We start from the raw sequence: 19,804 nt of genomic DNA, 5'->3' as shown, positions 1-19,804 counted from the left end.
TGTAATGTTCAAGAAATGTAATTTTTGAAGGATTTATTTGTTTTTCCTGTTTAGGTAGCAACACAATCATTACATTTAATTTTATAAATTTTACACAGATTGTTTATTTTATTTATTTTTTAAAAGTATTTTATTACGTTGTTAGGTTTGTATGCTGGTTTAAACATCTTCATTGTAAGTTTTAGTAATGTTTTCAGTGATATTATAAGTGTACAAATACTTTATGAATATTTTTTCACTCTTTTCTGCCTTATGTATTGTTTGTAAGGTTGTTATTTTGTTTTGATAATACAAAACAATAATTCTTAAAAAGATAAATTTCAGTAAAGTAATTGTGTATATATATATATATATATATATTTTTTTTTTTATTATTTTTTTTTTTCTCCTTAACTGTTGAATTAAACGTTTTTACGACATCCCATGTCCATACTAATTAATTATATGATGATTTAATGTTATGACCAAAATCAAATTAAATTCAATTGTCATTACAATGGTTATTGAGTTGTGTGATATTGAAATATGTTAATTACATTAAACAAAATCTTTTTTTTCTTCATGAATTATCAGTCAAGCTCTTTCTTTTTTTTTTTTTATCAAAATAGTCTATATTGCTTTTTAACAATAGGTTTTAATTATTATGTTCTATTTTCTTATGTTCTTTTAATGGGGAGGTGGTTTTTTTTGTTAATTTATAAAGTGCTTATAGTTTAATTAAAAAACAAATTGTGCTCGGAGTGGGCAAATGAGTTTAATGGAGAAAACCAGTAACTGACTTCTGTAATTATAATTGTGGTTAAAATGAAAGTTTTGTAATGGTTGGTAAGGGCAGGATAGATTTTTGAAGCAGAAGTAAAGAAAATAAAATTCAACACTTTATTTTATTATACTCTATTAAATGCTAATTCCATAATGGTATGTCTTAAGTAAGCAAGAATATTGTTTAGTTCACCTATTATAGTGAATCCTTGTTGAGTGACAAAACAACAATAAATAAATAAGTTAAGAATCATGATCTAGAAAGATGTCTACATATTTTTAAGAATATGTAAGGAGTTCTAGGTGATACTCTGCATTCCTTACAGCTGCAATACCTGGAAAATCTGAGGAAGTAACATCCTAGAAATAGAAATATATAAAGTTTGGATAAAATGACAACAGGAGCTGAACATTTATTTTTTGGGTCCCATTAAACAGTATGTATTGAGTGGAGTTTCACTGTGTACTATTTGTATTTATTAGTGGTTAATGGCCAGAATTGTTGTTACATTTATCTTCCTTTCTACGTATATGTAGGAATGAATAACAAAAGTTAAATATCTATTATTTAAAAGTCAATGATATTATAGTGCATATGAGGAAGAAAACTTCCGTGATTATATCCAGTATTTTGTATTGTAGTTCATTATTTATGTTATTTATAGAAAACCATCCAGTAAGTGACTTGTTTTTAGAATTTGATGTGAAGCCAATACTAAGCCAAATGCTATTGATTTTCCCTGAGTCTATGTGTTTAAATTATTCACAATGTAATTGCACTGCTAAAAGTGGCTTTATGTAGTATTTTTATAATGTATTTCTGAAGTTTGTTGGTGCTGTTTTGTACACTGCCTAATTTATATATAAAGAAAGGATTGTAAGATGTGATCATAACTTAATCAGTTTAACAGTATAGTTAGGGGGTTTGTTAAAAATAATTTTTTGTTTTTCAGTATTATATAGTCTTTAAAAAATCAGCTTTCCAGTTTAGAATCTTTGCAAGAAACTCAGTTCAAATAAATTGATAAAAAAATTGTTTTTTTTATTGTGTTTTTTTATACAATTAAAATTAATTGTTTTTGGATTAAAAATATTTTAAACAAAAACTTTTGTTCACTACTTACAACAAAAAAATTATGAACTCTAAATTGTAAAATACATTTATAATTATTTTATTTCTTTACATAGTAAATTTAATTATGTTCATTAAAAAAAAAAAATATATAAATTAGTTTCATAATTGAAGTGAATAATGACTAAAGAATGTAGATAGTAACTAATCTCAATTGAATCTAGGTATGCAATTTTTTTTAGATTTATAATTAATTAAATATGGTAATATGGTCTCTAATATACAAGACTTTAGTCAATGGTGCAAAAAACCTATGCCCTTAATGTATGACCCTCGAAATATTAGTAATAGTCAAATTATTTCACTGAGGTTTGAAGTTTTTTAACTTTGGCGATCTGTTATTTTTAATTTCATACTTCCTTAAATATTCCAGGTATATTGTAACCAGTTGTATTAAGAAACCAGTAACCAGTAAGTAACCAGTATTAAGACACATATTTATTGATTACACTGGTTAACTAAATTAAATTTTTTGTTTGTTAAATAAGAGTGAATAGCTGATTCTTATAGTATTTTTTATGCTGATTTCATGTATGTTCATCAATTTTTTCTATCAGGCTCAATTTTTTGAAATTGAAATTTTTTTTGAGACAATGTATGGTGAACGTAATATGACAATATATTTCATGCACTTTGTACTTACCTAAAATCTATTTTCTTTTGGATTTTCTGCTGTAATTTGCTGTAGGTAGATCCCTCTTTAGATTCCAACAGTAGTCAGCTAACATTTTTGGGTTCCATTTTCCCTGGTATTGTGTGTTTCCATTGTAGATATCTCCTGGTGAAAGTGTTTATGTTCATCACTGATAGTTCTGAGATTGTTTGAGAAAAAATCTAAATGTGAATGTAAGAAATGGATTTTGAGTGACATTTTATATCCAAGTTCTTTATAGTTTTGAAGAAGTTCACTCTCAAGTTCTCTCTAGTTACTGGCCTTATGGTTTCCGAGGAAGTTCTTTACCACGTTATGAAATGACTTCCATGCAGCAACCTCCAAGACATTCATATATTCTTCAAATGCCGGATCACTCATTAGTTTTCTTATTTGTGGTCCAACAAATATATCTTCCTTCATTTTATTGCTTATATTAGGGAATTTATTTTTTTTAAACTGAAATCCTGCACCATTGCTTTAATCAACATTTTTGAATAAACCTAGCCTAATATCTAGTGGCAGAAGAAACTTTACCTGGGTTTACTAATGCCTGACTAACAACATTCTTCTCTCCTATAGTCAGTACCTCTCTCTTTGGCCACTGCTCTTTAATGTAATGGTTTTCCTATCCCTGTCGTCCCACTCTCACAAAAAGCAACAAAACGTAGTGTATCTAAGTTGCAGTCTAAGTAAAAGCGCTATTGCTTTCAAATCTCTACAAATGTGCCATAAATATTTCTCATATTGAATCCTGCTCAATACAAGTTTTATATTTTCATAAAGATTGCTTCATGTGAACAGCTGTTTCCAATGTGAAGTAGAACAGCTTTCAAACTAAGCTTTTACAAGTCAATAAGTCACCATTCGTCAGGTTGGCGCATATGTCCCAGAGCTTCCAGTAAAGAGTCCATGTGATTACAGTATGCTAAGTTTTCGTACTGAGAGAAGAAATGTTCAAATTTTGACTGTCTTGTCATGGAATTTATTTTAGTGATTGGTTGTAAAAGATACCATCCTTTCAGTCTTGATGCCAGTATTTCTGCTTGATTCTTTAATAAATTTAGTTCACTAACCAGGTCATTTAATTATGACTAACTATTTAAATGGGATTCAGTGTATCTATTTTCTAAAAAGTTTGATCTCTTTCTTTGTCGCCTGATAAAGTAGCACAAGATTTGATATTTTTATTTTCATCTAAGTTCCATGTTTTGTGGTGGTATTGGAATTGGAAGCTCTTGGCTATGTGACACTGGCCGAATGGCACAGGGTTAAGTTATTTAACGTACGTCTAGTTTTAGCTGTTATCCTAGATATCTTTATTACACAAAAATAACAGTCTGTGTGTGATCTTTCAGTTCTCTCCAAACCACTGGAATTGCAAATGGCATGTGATAAGATCCATTTAGCCAACCTGTCAACAATCTTAACCACAAGAAGCACAGCAAATATGAGCCCAATATTTGTCCTGATCACTTAATTTACATCCAAAATACAGTTCATCTGACTTTTTTGTCAGTGGAGTTATATTCTTTTCTGAGACTTCAACGTTACTTCACCACAATGGTAGCAGATGGTAGCAGAAATTGTTTGGATGATTAATGCAACTGCGAGGCATTGTTAATACATTACAACAACTAATATTGTTTAAAAAGAAACACTTTATAAACACACTAATTTAATAAACATATACTCACTTTACTGAACAATATATACCCGCAAATATGAAAGCCAGCTACAAAACTCAGTGTTACACACTCAAGAACTCACACTTGAATGAGAATTAAAAATATTTCTCTAGTCTGCACGATAGTTTATAAGTAAATATAATGACAGAAATAACTAATAAGTGGATGATATTTTTAAAGTAAGATGAAAATAGGAAGAATGAGTCACATTCTTGTTCATTTAATTACTTTATAAATAATAAACATGATGACTAATGTCTAACAAATCAATGTGACAACAATTAAGGGACTGTAATAAATAAATAAATATATAAAAGCTATTTAGAAGTAGTGTAATTAAATACGTTCACAAAATGCTATGCTTATGGAGTAAATAAGAGTAGTAGTTACAAAAAAACTAAACCTGATAGAAGAATTCTGATTTCATATTTGAAATCAACATGAAAAATATTATAAGATCAGTTTTTCACTCTCATTTAACAAAATCATCGTTGGTCAGTTTTATTCATGATTTTATGCCATTAACACATTGTTAATTTGTTTGACTTTGGAATTCTTTAGGTAATACTATTACTACACCAAACAGTCATTTGTCAGTTTCATTTGTCCAAATGCCAGTTTCACGTGATTGACTTCGAGTTGATTTCTTTGAACTACGTGCAAAGCTTTTTCTCTTGAGTTGCTCCACAGTAGCTTCACGTAGGTGTCCTGATGATTTTGTATGTTTAACAGAACAACCTGTCTCAATGAAGGTTTGGTGCCAAGAGTAAATTGTATGGCTACTAGGAGGCTCTATCATACTCTAAGAAAATTACATTGAACTGCAGTTACTGACTGGAAATCATGAAACCAAAACATACAGTGAGCATGTTCCACACCAGTAAATGCATCCATTTTTAATAACACTGGTGATAGCAATGGTGGCTAAATTTGGTACTAATAAACTATGTGAATCAAAACTTGATGAGTTTTACTATAAAATGAGATCTTAACTGAATCTCTAAGTTATCTAAATAAATTTTTATATGCTTTTAAAGTTGTGAAGTCCTTTTTGAATCGCCTGGTACTTTGTATAATACAATTTTTCATGATAGGTAGAGTATTTGTGAGAGGTTGTATACTAGATTTAGTTTTGAAAAATTGAGTAGTTGTATGTTTTTATGTTTGAAAAGGAAAAAAGTATTAGTGTATATCTAATTGTATTTACCAATCATATATTTAGATATATTGATTTAATTATAGTAAAAGTTACTCTAGGGCAGGAGAAAATGTGCATCAACCATGTTTATTGAACAGTAAACTTGATCCTACAATTTTATGCATGTCCACACATGCATGTATGTGTAACATTTGTGTAAGGTGTTGGGATGTATTATAAAAGTGAATATATATTTGTATTTTAAGGTTACCTTGAATTAGAAATAAAAAAAATCTGCTCAGGAGGTACATTTATTATTAATCTGTCTAAAAATAATGTAAATTTCTGAATGCGACAAAAAAAAAATGTACTGTATGGTCTTGTAGCAGACATTCTGCAAGTTATTTAGTAATCTAGTTTTAGATATATGATTAACATAATCTATTTAGTTAACAGCTAATAAATAGAAATCATTTATTATGTTACTGAATTTTAATCAGAATACTGGTGCAATAAGTTGTCTAGAATACTTGTGCAACACGAGTAGATGATCTTTTGTAACAATTGAAGTGATTTTTGAAGATTCATTTGTATATGAATAATTTGATTGATTAAGAAGTTCTTTTGTATAAACATAATTTCATTTTAAATTATTTAAGAAACTTATTGAAATTAAAATTGTTAATTTAATATTTATCAAATTAAAACTTATTGTGTTGGTAATTAATGTTCTAAACAGTAAAACTGCAACTTTATGACCTCAAGGTATCTCAAATCTCAAATAAGTTCTGTCAGTATATATTTGTTTTTTTTTTTTTTTTTTGTTTTTTTTTTATTTATTTTTTTTTATTAAGTAGAGGCAATAGTGAAGGAATTGTAGAAATTAATTTGAGTTTATTCATTCTGATAAAGTGCAGCATGACATTTTTGTTCATAGAGAGATTGTAAAGCCAATGGGTTAATTATCAATAAAATAATATTCTTTAAAACTGTTTTGATTGTCACACCAGTATAAAGAAGTTCATGACAATGTGATATGCCAATAAATAATAAGACTTGAGATATGAGAAATAGAATGTTTTTGTTGTTAAAATAACTTAAATGATTAGGTAGCATGCTAATTATATATTGAAATATATTTTCCATAAGGTTAATAAGCTATTTCAGTTGTACTCTAGTGTTTATTTATTACATTTTTAAAAATGTTGGTATTTAAGATTGTATTTATTTTTGTGTGTATGTGTCAAATTTTTTTATTATTAACAAAAGGTTTTTCTGTTATTTTATCCAGACGTTAATATGTATTTATAAATTTGTTAAATTGGAAACTATCAGTTCAAAATCTCTTGATGATTTAATTCCAAGTTTTAATGGAAAATATTTGTTGTTAGTGGTTTTCTTTTAAACTTTATTAAAGTAGTTGTTAGCTTAATAGATAGTTCATGTTTTGAAAATTAGTGTGGTTGAATGCAGTATGATTGCTAAGCCAATATAAAACCTTACAACTCTAAACTTGAGCAATAATATTTTTAATTTTGTAGGCAATTTTTAAAAAAAATTTACACAATATCATTATAATTTGCAATAAACTCTTTAAAAAAAATCATGCACACCAAATTATTTATTTAAATTTGGTACATTATTAATTTAAAATAATTATTTTGTTGAAATTCAGAATCCATAAAATTCAAAGTAAATTTGTTTCAAAATGAAAGCTTCTCTTTGAAATTGTTATGAGGGAAAAAGCCAATGTATATAGCCAATATTGTTATCAATAATAAGCAATTAACTACCAAAAGGACAATTCTTTTGTTGATATTTTACAAATTTAATAATATTTTTAATAGAGAATAAAAATGTTTTATCTTTTTGTGGTGCTGATGATTATTCCTTTTTTATCCATTTGTGTTCAGCAAGTTAATTTCCTTTCTCAGTTGTATGTTATAATTAACATAATACAAATGTGTTACTTACAAGTTTAGTTGATATCAACCTTTAGTGTAAACTTAAGTATAACGCTTGTTTTTAATTTTACTGTATTTGAGTATGGTAAACTGAGTTTACTTGGTTTGTAACATTGACTTTGCATGATCATACTGTAATTTTAAGTTATGTATTTATTAGTTTTATTTTAATTAAATTGTACAACGTTCTCTCAAAGGAAGAGAAGTTGTTCATGAGAAAAATTTGGGTAAAAAGTAGGAAAAAATATGAGCTCCATAAAAAGATAATTTATTAATAATATATTACAGAAAGAGGTTTTTATAATACATTTTATGCTGTGTTATACATGTGTTGAGATACAAGTTAAAATGCATTTATTGATCACCAATTTGTAAAAATAAAGATGTATTGGTATGTTATAAAGTTCTGGAAGTGGTATTATACAATTTGTATTATAGACCAGGCTTTCGCATTAATCATTGATTTCAGAAAAATTCGTACCACTGTAACTTGGTGTCATGATGTAACCAATGAAACAAAAAAACAAAAAAGTAACATGAATCAGGTTTTGGAAGAGGGAAAATTGAAAAATGATCCAAGTGACTCGTAAAAATTGCATATAGCTTGGCCAGAAATAACTTAAGAAAAAGCTTTCAGAGGAAAAAGTTAGGCAATCGCTTAACTTATAAATTGAGACATTGTACATAATGATTCCATAATAGGTTGTGTGCAGTACCCAAAATGTGCAAAAACATGAAAATATGGGCCTGACTTTTGAGACTTGGTAACTTTTTTATTTTTTCTCAAAACACTTCAAATTTTGGGGTAAAATTGCTGTAATGATGTCCAAAAAGTGGATGTGGTTAATTTTTTATTGTAAAGTAAACTTAATTTAAAATTAAAATAAACTTAAGCTTAAATAAAATTAAGTTAATTTTATTTTGCACAGAAACTTGGAAGTATCCATAACTTTTGAGCATACAGGGATTTCTGGGTCTAATTGGGCTAAATTGAAAGAAGAGGCAAAATGTGACTTTTTCTTATTAAAAACATTATTTTTTAGCCCATTTTTCTTCTTTTTTATTAATGTTTATAAAATTTTGCAATATTCTAAAATGCAAAGCATCCTTGACCAGCCCAAATTGATGGAAATCTGATGGAGGAAGATCTGGGTTGTAGGGAGGGTATTCCAGTATCTCAAAATTCAACTTTTCTATTGTTTGAATGGCATGACAAGTTATATTTGGGTGGGCAGTTTTGGTACCCATTGTGCACAGACTTGATGAAAACTGAGCTTTTCATGTATCGATGTACAAAGTAGATGCCACCTCATCGATGGCAACTCGCCTAATTCACTAGAAACATCTCACAAGCTTGCTGATTCTTCTCATCTGTGGTGGAGGTTAATGCCATCATGCTTCCTCTTTGTGCATCACACTCATCCAGCCACTTTCAAACGTTTTTTTTCATTTATGTTTAACCTCCGGGACCACCGTTAGATATTGCAATAAAAAATATCATTCCTGGTCTGGGTTTAAACATAAAAATATCCAAAATAAAGGCAGACACCATTCCACCGTAAAGGTTTTACCATTCCACCAAAAGGTTTTCACCATTTTTTACCATTCCACCGTAAAGGTTTGCATTTAAAGGATCTTTGCAACAATTTATTTAAAAATTAATTAAATGGCTTTTTTTTTTTTACAGAACTATATTATTCTGTGTAAACAGTTTATAAAAAAGAAAGAACTCTATAAAAAAGAAAGAACTCTTGAATTTCTGTATCCTTATGTATGAGTAGTATATATTCAAATAATTTAATTAACACCTTAAAATTATTTTGCATTTATTTTAAATATATAATTAACTTAGCAAAATCAGTTCTCTTTTCTTGTTATTGTATCTGTTCATATTCACCTCTGTTCTAATTATGTCCAAGACAAAAGTATAACTCAATTTTCCACTAACAGTACAAAATTCAATAATACCTCTTACCTTATGCTTATTGTTTTTTCATTTAATGCTTAGTGCTTTCGAGGGTTTCTCTTATCGTCAATTAATAAGAAAATTGCACATGAAACTCAAACATAAAATTGTCAACATGATATAAAAATATGTAGTCAAAAATAAAATATTCCATTTATATATATATATATGGATAGTATATAGTATATCCATGTGTGGTAGTATGTGTGTGTATATATATTGAATATTTTTATTTTTTTTTGTTTTTATGAACTCATTACTGAAGCTTTGAAGCTTTTATGTAGAAATAAGGAAATAGAATTTTGTAGCATATGAAAATGCAATAATTCCAGACTGGGATTTGAACCTGGGGAACTTCGGTTGAAAGGCTGAGTCGCTTCCACTTTGCCACCGAGATCAGCAATTTACTTTACCATTATTTTTAAATGTTGATAGACTTGTGACTATTTCTCATTGTGGTGCTTTTTATTAATAAGTTCCTATATTATAGATATTTAAATTTTTGAGATTCCTTTTTTATCTTACCCAGTTTTACACTTACTTGCACTTACCCATTGTAACATAATCTACAAAAAATAATATATACTATCTGAAAAAAATGTTTATTTTAATGAATAGTTTTCACAAACTGCATCCTAGCTGCAGGATACCATACATTAATAAATTCTCATTAACTTCTTTTTCTGTTGAGTACTTCAGGTGTGATCTCAGTTTCTTCAAAATGAATTTTTTATAATGAATTAATTAAAATTGAAAGTTATTCAAATTTTTAAGTTGTTTAAGTTGATGTTTACTGTCACAGTTACTGGAATAAAATGAATTATTCTGCTGCTGTTTTAATCTGTTGGTACCACATTTAAAAATAAATTAGGTGTTCGGTTTACTTATTTTTTATATTAAATTTTTTTTTTTGATGAAACTTTTTATGGTTTGACAGTTATGTGTAGGTATATAGTGTGAAAATTCTTTAGTGTTTGAAAAATGCCTTGTCTGACTGGGATTTTAACTCAGAACCTTCTGGGTGGAAGTCTGAGACACTGCCATTCCGCCACCAGAATCTGCATTAATAATCACAGTTTTATGAACAAGCAAAATTTAAAGATAACTACTGATTCTGGAAATAATAAATTGAAATTATTAAAAATTCATAATAGCACCAGAATAATAGTTTCATTATCTACCAGCATAGCAGAATAGTTTTTATTTCTTCTACTGATACTGTAAAGTACTGTCTGCAGTTTTAAAATATTAATTATATTTTTAATTATTTTAAAACAGTTCAATTTGAAGAAGCAGATATCTTTGCAGAAGTACTCAAGGAATATCTATGTTGAAACAGAAAATGAAATACTGCTGTAATTAATTTTAATAAATATTTTGTTTACTCGTTAGCAAAATTTGTAATGGCACTAAGGAAAGACTGGCTCGTGGTCTTAACACAGAATTAAAGAAAGCATATCTTCAATTATTTAGAAAGTTAGCCATTGCTTTGTATCATCTAAAGTCTTTGATGTTTAATGACACAGTCGTCTACAATGTTCTATAAAGTAACATAGGATATTATTTTAAGTTTGGTATCTGGATTGTTGTAAAATGTTACTTAGTATTTCATTGTCTTACTAAAACGTTAAACGTTGTATGTTGTGAAAAAATCATGTATATCAAATATAATCATTTGATAATAGATAAAAACCTTTTATCTGAAGTGCAAAAACAAAATAAATAGATTATAAATGAAACTAAGTTTTCCTTTTTAAAACAAAATAGGAAAGTATAGAGTGATTTTATGTTATATTTATGTGTTATAGATTTAAAACATTATCAAAGGTGTCTATCATGAAATGGGATGAAAACTATATCTGAAAACGTTTATTTTTTCAACATTTTGTAACCTTTGATAGTTATCATGTTATCACTGTACAGGGTCAGCTTCAGTTTAATAGTTGTTTGTCTGCACCGATCCTAGACCTTAACATGTGTCATGTATTACATATATATAGTATTAATAAATTTTTTGTGAAAAATAAATTTATTTTTATCGTAGGATGTTTATTACTTGTTTGCAATTAACTTATTTATTTATGATAATTTGAATTAACTGCTATGTTAACCTGCTTTTATTTGTTAAACTTTTTTTTTAATATTATTAATATTGTTTTTCTACAAGAGGTCTTGCTCCTCATTGATAATGTTCTCTGTAAAAAAAAGTATATTTATTTAGAGTTGTATATATAGTTTCTAATGTATTTTATTGTTCATTTGTATTTTATCTCAGTAGCTATGAATAGAAAAGGTGATTCTTTAAAATTATTAAAATTAGTTTTGCTAAATTAAAATAAAAGTATTTTAAATTATTTTTCTAAATGTTTTGATTATTTAAAATAATTGTTATTAATGGACAATTGTACAGTCTTCTCTGCAGTGTCGATAGATTTGTGGTAATTAAAATTTTAAAGTATTATTTAGCTCTAAATTTTCTTTTTTTTGTTTTTTTTTTTTTTTGATTTTCTTGAAACACTTTTTGGTGATATGTTTCACCAGAAATTCTATTAAAACATGTCACTAGAAATCTGAAATTTATTTCAGGTTGCCAAAAATACTGGAAAATATGATGTGAACATTTATTTAGTCGTCAAAAAAAATGTTCCATGAAGTTAAAAAGTAATTTGGAATATTGATTACTGTATTCATAAAATATTAATAGTGTGTAAACATTACTAATTTCCATAGTGACTAAATTCTTGTCAGCCACAAAAAAAACCATTGTTTTTCTGTACCATCTGGAGTAGTGTAACATGAATTTCCAGGAAATTTGTAGAAATCTTAGGTTGTCTAAATTTTTATTTAACTAATTAATTATTTTTCATTGTAGGTCTAAACATTATAAATATCCTTCAGTTGATTGTACACATTCTTCCTTAGTACTTGAATATTGCTTCAACATTTTATTCTCACTGTCTAGATTTTCTTTAGTCATTTAACTAAAATGAATTTTGATATGACATTCTTCTATGACACCATATAAAAAACCTTTATTTGTTTCCTAGCGCACCTCTTTATCCAAAGTTTTCATGAAGAATTAGTAATTCCTATGTTTAATGTCGGCAGATTTCTTATTTGTAAAAGATTCTTTTGTTTTTTGAAATCTTCTTTTGAATATTTTTTTAAATTTAATTTTCTTTTTTAAGTTGCAGAATTCTGATATTTCTAGTATATTTTGTTGTACTTAAATATTTCAATCATCGTTATCTTACTTTTTAATGCATTTCTTTACTTCTGTTTATTTTCAAATTGAATTTCTTCCTTAGTAGCTCATTGAGTTCTTTTAAAACGCATTTCAAGTTTTAACCAAAACAAAGCATCATTTACCTTTTACTTTTTTTATTATTGTTTGAAATAATACATTATTAAATGCTTTTTTAAGTTAATTCATTTCTCTTTACTGTACAAATCAAGATGTAAAGGAGCAGGCTACACTGGTTGCATACCTTTGTTTTTTTCTTATTTTATATCTAATTCCTGTACAAATTATGAATAACTTTGTTTTTGCTGTGTTTTTCAGTTTTGTGGCATTGTTTTTCAGCCGCCTTAAAAATTAATCTTTGCATTTTGTTTTACACTATATTTATAAACTCTTTGAAAACAAATGGTGGTTTTTTAAATTAAAAAAAGTTTTGTTTTGTGAGATCTGGGTTTAAATGTGTGATTTTGTTCATTTTAATGACAATCACTGTTTTCTTATACACTTAAAAGCATGGTTGTTTATTAGTAGGAGCAACAGTACAGTATTCTTCCTAACCATTGGAATTAACATAGTGATTTACCTTGATGAATCTGGTTGATGTTATGTAATTTCTAATGTTTTTAATTTTTAAGCTTGTTTTTATCTGTTGTTTGTTTTTGATAAATTTTAATCTTATTATTTCCTCAAGAAAGTACTATTGCTATCATTATACTCTTTGGTGAAGAAAACGTTTTTCTCTTTTAATTAAAGATCTTTTTATTTCAGTAAAAAAATATACAACAAACAAATTATAACTGAATAAATATCTAGGAAATATAATAAATTTTGAAGTAAAATTTGAAAGAAATTGACTAGTTGTAGTTTTCAAGACATTTTTATTTGTCCAGTATTTGATGTTTGTTGCTCTTGCTAACATTACTTAAATAGAAAAATTTCTTTTTTTAAAAAGTCTAATATTTAAAATTAACCACAAGTTGTGTGAATATGTCCAGGAATATTATAAAAAAGTGATAAGTATCAAATTGCTATAAAAATTAAAGCATTGATATACTACTGTTGAAACTTAAATTTTAAAAGCTAAATTAATTTTTTTATCTTAATTGAACAATTGTTTTGTAAAATGTAAGAATTGGAAATAAATTAACTAATAGTAAGTCATGGCTATATTTTTCTTTTGTGGATGTGGGGAAAGTCGATAAATTATGCTATGAACAACAAAAGGAAATCTGATTCATGTCATGTGTCAGACCATTTTAATTAGCCTGCCAGGCTGGTTTAGTGGTTAACTTGTCATTGCAAATTAGCTGATTTCAAAGTCGAGAATTCTAAGGTAATCCTAGTAAACACAGTTACTTTTATACGGATTTCAATACTAGATCGTGGATACCAGTGTTCTTTGGTGGTTGGGTTTCAATTAACCACACATCTCAGGAACAGTTGACTTGAGACTGTACAAGATTACACTTCATTTACATTCAAACATATCATCCTCTGGTATGAATCCTTTGAATATATCACCTTACGGTGGTTCCGCAGGCTAAACAGAAAAATTAGACCACTTTAATTGTAAATTTCACAAAAAACCTTGAATCTCCAAATCCTGAATCATTTCTAAATTTCAAAGTTTCAGTTAAAACTTTGAAAAACTTTTCAAAGTTAATCTTTAAAGTAATTTATAATATTTTTAATATTTATTAATTTTTTGTTTGATGAACTTTTAAATGTAACCTAAATTTTTCTTTTAAGTATTTTTATAGAATTCTGATATTATTCAGCTAATCTATTGCTATTGAATAAATTAAATATTGGTTTTCGGTTATTGATTCAATTCTGATTCTTCCAACTATTTTATTAATTACTTTTTATATTTTTATTTTTACTGCAACTATTTCATGTATTTTTTTTGTATTTTTTTAAGTTTTATAAACTTGAAAAATTTAAAATAAAAGCAGATTTTATATAAAAAAAAGTGTGTGTGTGTGTGTGTGTGTGTGTGTGCGTGCGTGTGTGTGCGTGCGCGTGTAATTCCTGTGTAATTTTCTGTAATTTCCTGTAATTAACGTGCGCGCGCACATGTGCTAATTACAAAAACAAGGTTCAGGCCACATTAAAAGCATTCAGCAGAAAATGAAACAGTAAAATGTTACATTAAGCTTATAACCAAGTAAGAGTTTATATTATTTTTGATGGGGAACATAAATGTAACCATAACAGTTGCTTTCAGCTAAACCATTCATCATTCGTTGCTCATGTCTTCTTCTTTCTTTCCTGTTTAGCCTCCGGTAACTAACATTTATATAATTCTTCAGAGGATGAATGAGGATGATATGTATGAGTGTAAATGAAGTATAGTCTTGTACATTCTCAGTTCAACCGCTCCTGCAGTCTTGTACATTCTCAGTTCGACCATTCTTGAGATGTATGGTTAATTGAAAACCCAACCACCAAAGAACACCGGTATCCACGATCTAGTATTCAAATCCATGTAAAAATAACTGGCTTTACTAGAACTTGAACGCTGGAACTCTCGACTTCCAAATCAGCTGATTTGGGAAGACGCGTTCACCACTAGACCAACCCGGTGGGTTCGTTGCTCATCTCTGCTGCACCATAACACTACATTTTTCACTATTAAATAAAAGCTTCATATATATATTTGAATGATTTTTTTAAAAATTGTAAACTTTAAAGAAGGAAAAACCAAGAAAAGTTATTTTGACAACACAATTTTTTGAATTAAAAGATATTTAAGTATTAGATATTCTGGGTCACTATTGTACTGTGATGTTAAATATTGCTTCAAACAATAACAGTTTTGTTGTTCAACCAATTTTTTCATTTGATTTCTAGATTTAAAATATGAAAAACATTTCTATTCAATGTAAAATATTTATAGATTTTTTACAAAAAAAGAAAAGCTATTATTCATTATTATGTATTGATAAAAACCTTTTTTATTCATAATCCTGATGAGCAGTTAATACACTTTTCACAGTGGTTTTCTTTTTTTATAGTAGCAGAAAGGAATTTGTTATAAAGTCAGAGCCACCAATTTGGGATTCTATTTTCTGTTGTAAAAACTTGATTCGATATGGCCAAATATAAAACGAGTAAGGTCAGACCCATCAGGTGAATTTCGTAGAATCTCCTAGTTTATTGTTATTGAGGTTTCAAGTTTTGCTTTTGTAGATGCTGGAAGTGTTATTTTGAAAAATTCTTTGTGTAAGTAACACTGTTCTCCAGAATTAAAGACTTTTATTTTCAGAATTCTGTCATGTACGTTTCTTCCTCCCCTTCATTGCAAAGTTGGATATTAACATAACAAGAAATTGGAAGCATCACTTTATGAGATTTCATTTGGGGTTATACTTTTTTCTTTATTGAAAGATAGGATCTATTTTCTTTCCATATTTGCTGTTTGCTCTTAAACTCTGATAAGAGATGGTGTCTAGGTCTTTGTTATTTTCCAAAAATTTAACAATTTTGAGAATTTTTATGATGAGTTTGTCATTTGTAATAAAATGAATTGTTCAGACATGTAATATTATTACATTTTTGATTGAAAATTTGTGCTGTTTTTGTAATATTGCCCTTTTTTAAATAAAGATTTGTCTTTATCCATAAAAATTAATTTTTATTTTATTTTACTTATCTATTATTACACATTTATACGATAGTTCAATTTTATTTTATTTTTTAAAGCTTGATGAACTCTGACCAGTAGCTGTGATAAACTTAATTTTATCATTTTTAATAATAATTATATATCTAACATACGTGTACATATGACTGAAATTTAATCAGTAGTTTGACTATGAAAGTGTGTCGATTTTTATTATTTTTTTCCACTTTATTGTATATTCTGAATTAAATCAAATAAACCGAAATAATTATTGTAAGAAAAGATAGTTTGATTGTTTTAGAAAAACCTGATGTATGGTGCTTTTATTATACTGCTGATGAATATATTTTACAATTTTTTTTCTTTAAAACTCTTGAAAAGATAATCCTTTGAAGGATTATTTAAAGTTAAGATCCTTTGAAGGTATCTTTATTTATTTTGTTAGGATTTCTGTTTTTTTTTTTTTTTTTTTTTTTTTTTTTTTGTATGTGTTTATGAAAATTAACTCCCTTTCTTTCTTTTTTTTTTTTTGTTTATTTATTAGCATATTTGTAAACTGATAATTAAATGTGTTAAATTTCATTCAGCTCTTGTGCATGTTGTTAATCTATGCCTGCGATTTGTTAGCAACATGTATGTCGTGATCATTAATCTGGAAGTTAATTAATCATAATTATTAAAGTAATATTGAAAAGGTTTTATTAGACAAATATTTTCATGGTATACAAATGTGAACTAAATAGATAAGACAAGATATGATAATTATAATATTTTTGGTAATTGTTATTTAGCAATTTATCGTTTGTTAGTATATTTGCAAACATTTAAAATGAGGACATATGAGACATTTTATGGAATGTGGCCCTGAGGCATTTTATATTGTAATGATATCAAGGGAGTTATGTGGAACCATTATATATTTGTAGTGGTGGGGACTAATCGACAAGTGTACCAGTGGCAGCAGCAGAAGTGACACCAGCAGCACTAGATAGTGTTTGGTGGGGGGAACTACTGCAGCCGCTGCTGCTTGGTTAATGATACTTTTCTCAGTACAACTATTAACCACGTGATGGTGTGCATTGTGTCTTCTTGTAGTGCCACTGTTTGACAACTATTTTTTTTATAAATATATTTTATACTAGCCTGTTTAATATTCAAGCTAGATGTGTGCAAATGTGCCGAAACTGTAGTATGAAGTGTAATTATCACTATATGTGGAGCCAGCAAATAATTGTAAATTCTCAAAAATTAGTAAAAAGAAGGTGAATTTGTTTACTTTGAATCGTCTGGGTTTTATGACTTTTTGTTTAAAAAAATCAGTATGTTTAGTGTGTTAACTCAGGCGATCGCTGAACAAAACTTTTACCATATTAATGATAATAATAGTTGTAGTAATATATATTCTCCGTTACAAGCTTTGAACCGACGTACACAGCCTAATCTTGGTATGTTTCATATGTGTGCATTTGTTTTCTGTTAATTTTTAAGATAAGTATGTTTATATTAAGAATTTCTGCTTAAAAAAAAGTAGTAAAATTAATAATATGGAAACTAACACTTTATGCTTGTCTTAAAATAAAAAAAACAAAATGACAAAACTATAGAGTTAAATTCTTTATACAGGTTGTACGATTATCTAAATCTAGTTTAATTGTTTTTAGCACCCTTTTCTTTTAAAATCCTGTAGGTGTCTGTGACCTGAAATTGCAAATTTCTGTCTCAAAAGTTACATTAAAGTAAGCCAATATTATATCTTCTTTAGAAATAATTTATTGATCCATTTAATGTAATTTATTTTAATTAGTAGTTTTTGTAAATGAGAGTATTATCTAATTTTATTGTTTTATCTTTTCCCTAAATTAAAAAAAACAATACAGTGGTTGTGGTAACCTTATTTATAAAAATATGTAAAACTAAAAAAATAGTTTTATTCCTTTTTTTTTGTATTAATTATACAAGTACATATGTTTAACATTAAAAACAGAAGGAAAAAAGGTAAAAATTAATTAATATTGGATATAGTTTTTGTTTGTAGAGGCAGATCACATTGTTGAGATTTCATATCTGCAGTCCATAAAAAATAAAATCTTATTGCATATTTTAGAATAAAAAATAACATTTTTTTTATACCTCCTAACTTGTAAAATTCACCTTTCATGAACAATTCCATTTAAGTATATTATTGTAAATATGTCAGAACTATTTGTCCAGGCTATTTGTCCTTAGAATTTCATATCATATAGATATTGTAATTTCCATTTGAACAGTTCTCACATTATATAAATGGCTTTCTGTTTTCACCTTCTAGTCAGTTCAATCTGTCAATCTTCATCCTTTGTTTAGCTCCTTTACTTTTTTCATTAAAAATACTTTCTTAACGTATCCTTTCATATCTTCACTTAATATATCGTCTAATCAGATTTTCAAAATTTATATTTTTGAGATATGTATTCTCTGTTAATTCTGTTGTGTTAAATTGCTCGTTTTTTGCGGTTTCTATATTTTTTTACGAGTTATAGGATTCTTTCATAAAATGCCTTTCTTAAAGTCCCTTATCTGTTATTCATTGAGAATAACATTAAATGTAATTTTAATGAGTATTTTTTATATAAACTTCAGTTTATTAGCATAGAATATGTAGAAAATAAAAAGGAAAAAATGAATAATGTTTACCAGGTTATTACAGTAATTGTACAAATTCAAAATTGGTATTTAGTGGGTGCTACTTGAGCTAATCCTATCGGCTGGGATATTTTTTTTTGACTATACAGTAGTAACCCCACCTGGTTGGTCTAGTGGTAAACTTGTCATTGCAAATCAGCTGATTTTGAAGCTGAGAGTTCCAAGGTTCAGATCCTAGTAAAGGCAATTAATTTTACTTGGATTTGAATACTAGATAGTGGATATCGATGTTCTTTGGTGGTTGGGTTTCAATTAACCACACATCTCAGAAATGGTTGACCTGAGACTGTACAAGACTACACTTACACTCATACATATTTTCATTCATCCTCTGAAGTAATACCTGACGGTGATTCCCGGAGGCTAGACAGGAAAGAAGAAAAAAAGTCATATACAACTTGATATTTGAAAGAACTATCAGATAAATGTTTTTATGGAATAATAATTTGTTCATAAGTATCATCTTATATTTCTTAAAGGATTCTTTTTTAAATTTAAAAATAAAATCAGGTCTCTCATTATTTCTTGCTATATATACATTTCAGTAAAACATTAAACATTCATAATTTCTGTTATTATTTATACATACTTCTTTCCTGGAGGCTAAACAGGAAAAAAAAGGTATCAGTGTTCAACTCCTAACTGTTAGTTTTATCTTTTTTTTTTATGATAAACTAACTTTATTGCTTTGTAAACTTTAAATCAATTATCAGATTATTTAAAAATGTTATACTTCCTTGAGGATTTTTACTCCTATTTCTTGTGATAGTTGTCATTTTCCTGTGCGTTACATTAAGCTTTCAAAATATCTTTTTTCTTCTGACATATTTTGTGGTAAGCTTTTTCTTTCAGCTACCCCAGTGTTACAGTATTGTATTTTAGAATATTTATGCTTCTGAAGATGGCAGGACACTTCCACTTTTCCTTTGTATTTAAAAAAATAAATATTTACTT

General features: G+C 27.4%; 1 protein-coding gene across 2 annotated transcripts in view; it reads left to right on the top strand.

Annotated features, from left to right (window-relative positions):
• Nucleotides 1-19,804, top strand: part of crc (bZIP transcription factor crc) — an 85,044-nt gene that overhangs the window by 35,752 nt on the left and 29,488 nt on the right. The window contains exon 1 of one of the 2 annotated variants that reach the window (XM_075368102.1): nucleotides 17,316-17,613. The exons of the other annotated variant lie outside the window; for it this stretch is intronic. Coding sequence (XP_075224217.1) covers nucleotides 17,490-17,613 — 124 coding nt within the window. The 5' untranslated portion in view covers nucleotides 17,316-17,489. Of the gene's footprint in view, nucleotides 1-17,315; nucleotides 17,614-19,804 lie in introns of those variants that run through there. 2 annotated transcript variants of the gene reach the window in all.

This window comes from Lycorma delicatula, chromosome 6, assembly GCF_047948215.1.
Source record: "Lycorma delicatula isolate Av1 chromosome 6, ASM4794821v1, whole genome shotgun sequence".
NCBI classification, from domain to species: Eukaryota; Metazoa; Arthropoda; class Insecta; order Hemiptera; family Fulgoridae; genus Lycorma; species Lycorma delicatula.
This window is presented reverse-complemented; position numbering and strand designations above follow the sequence as displayed.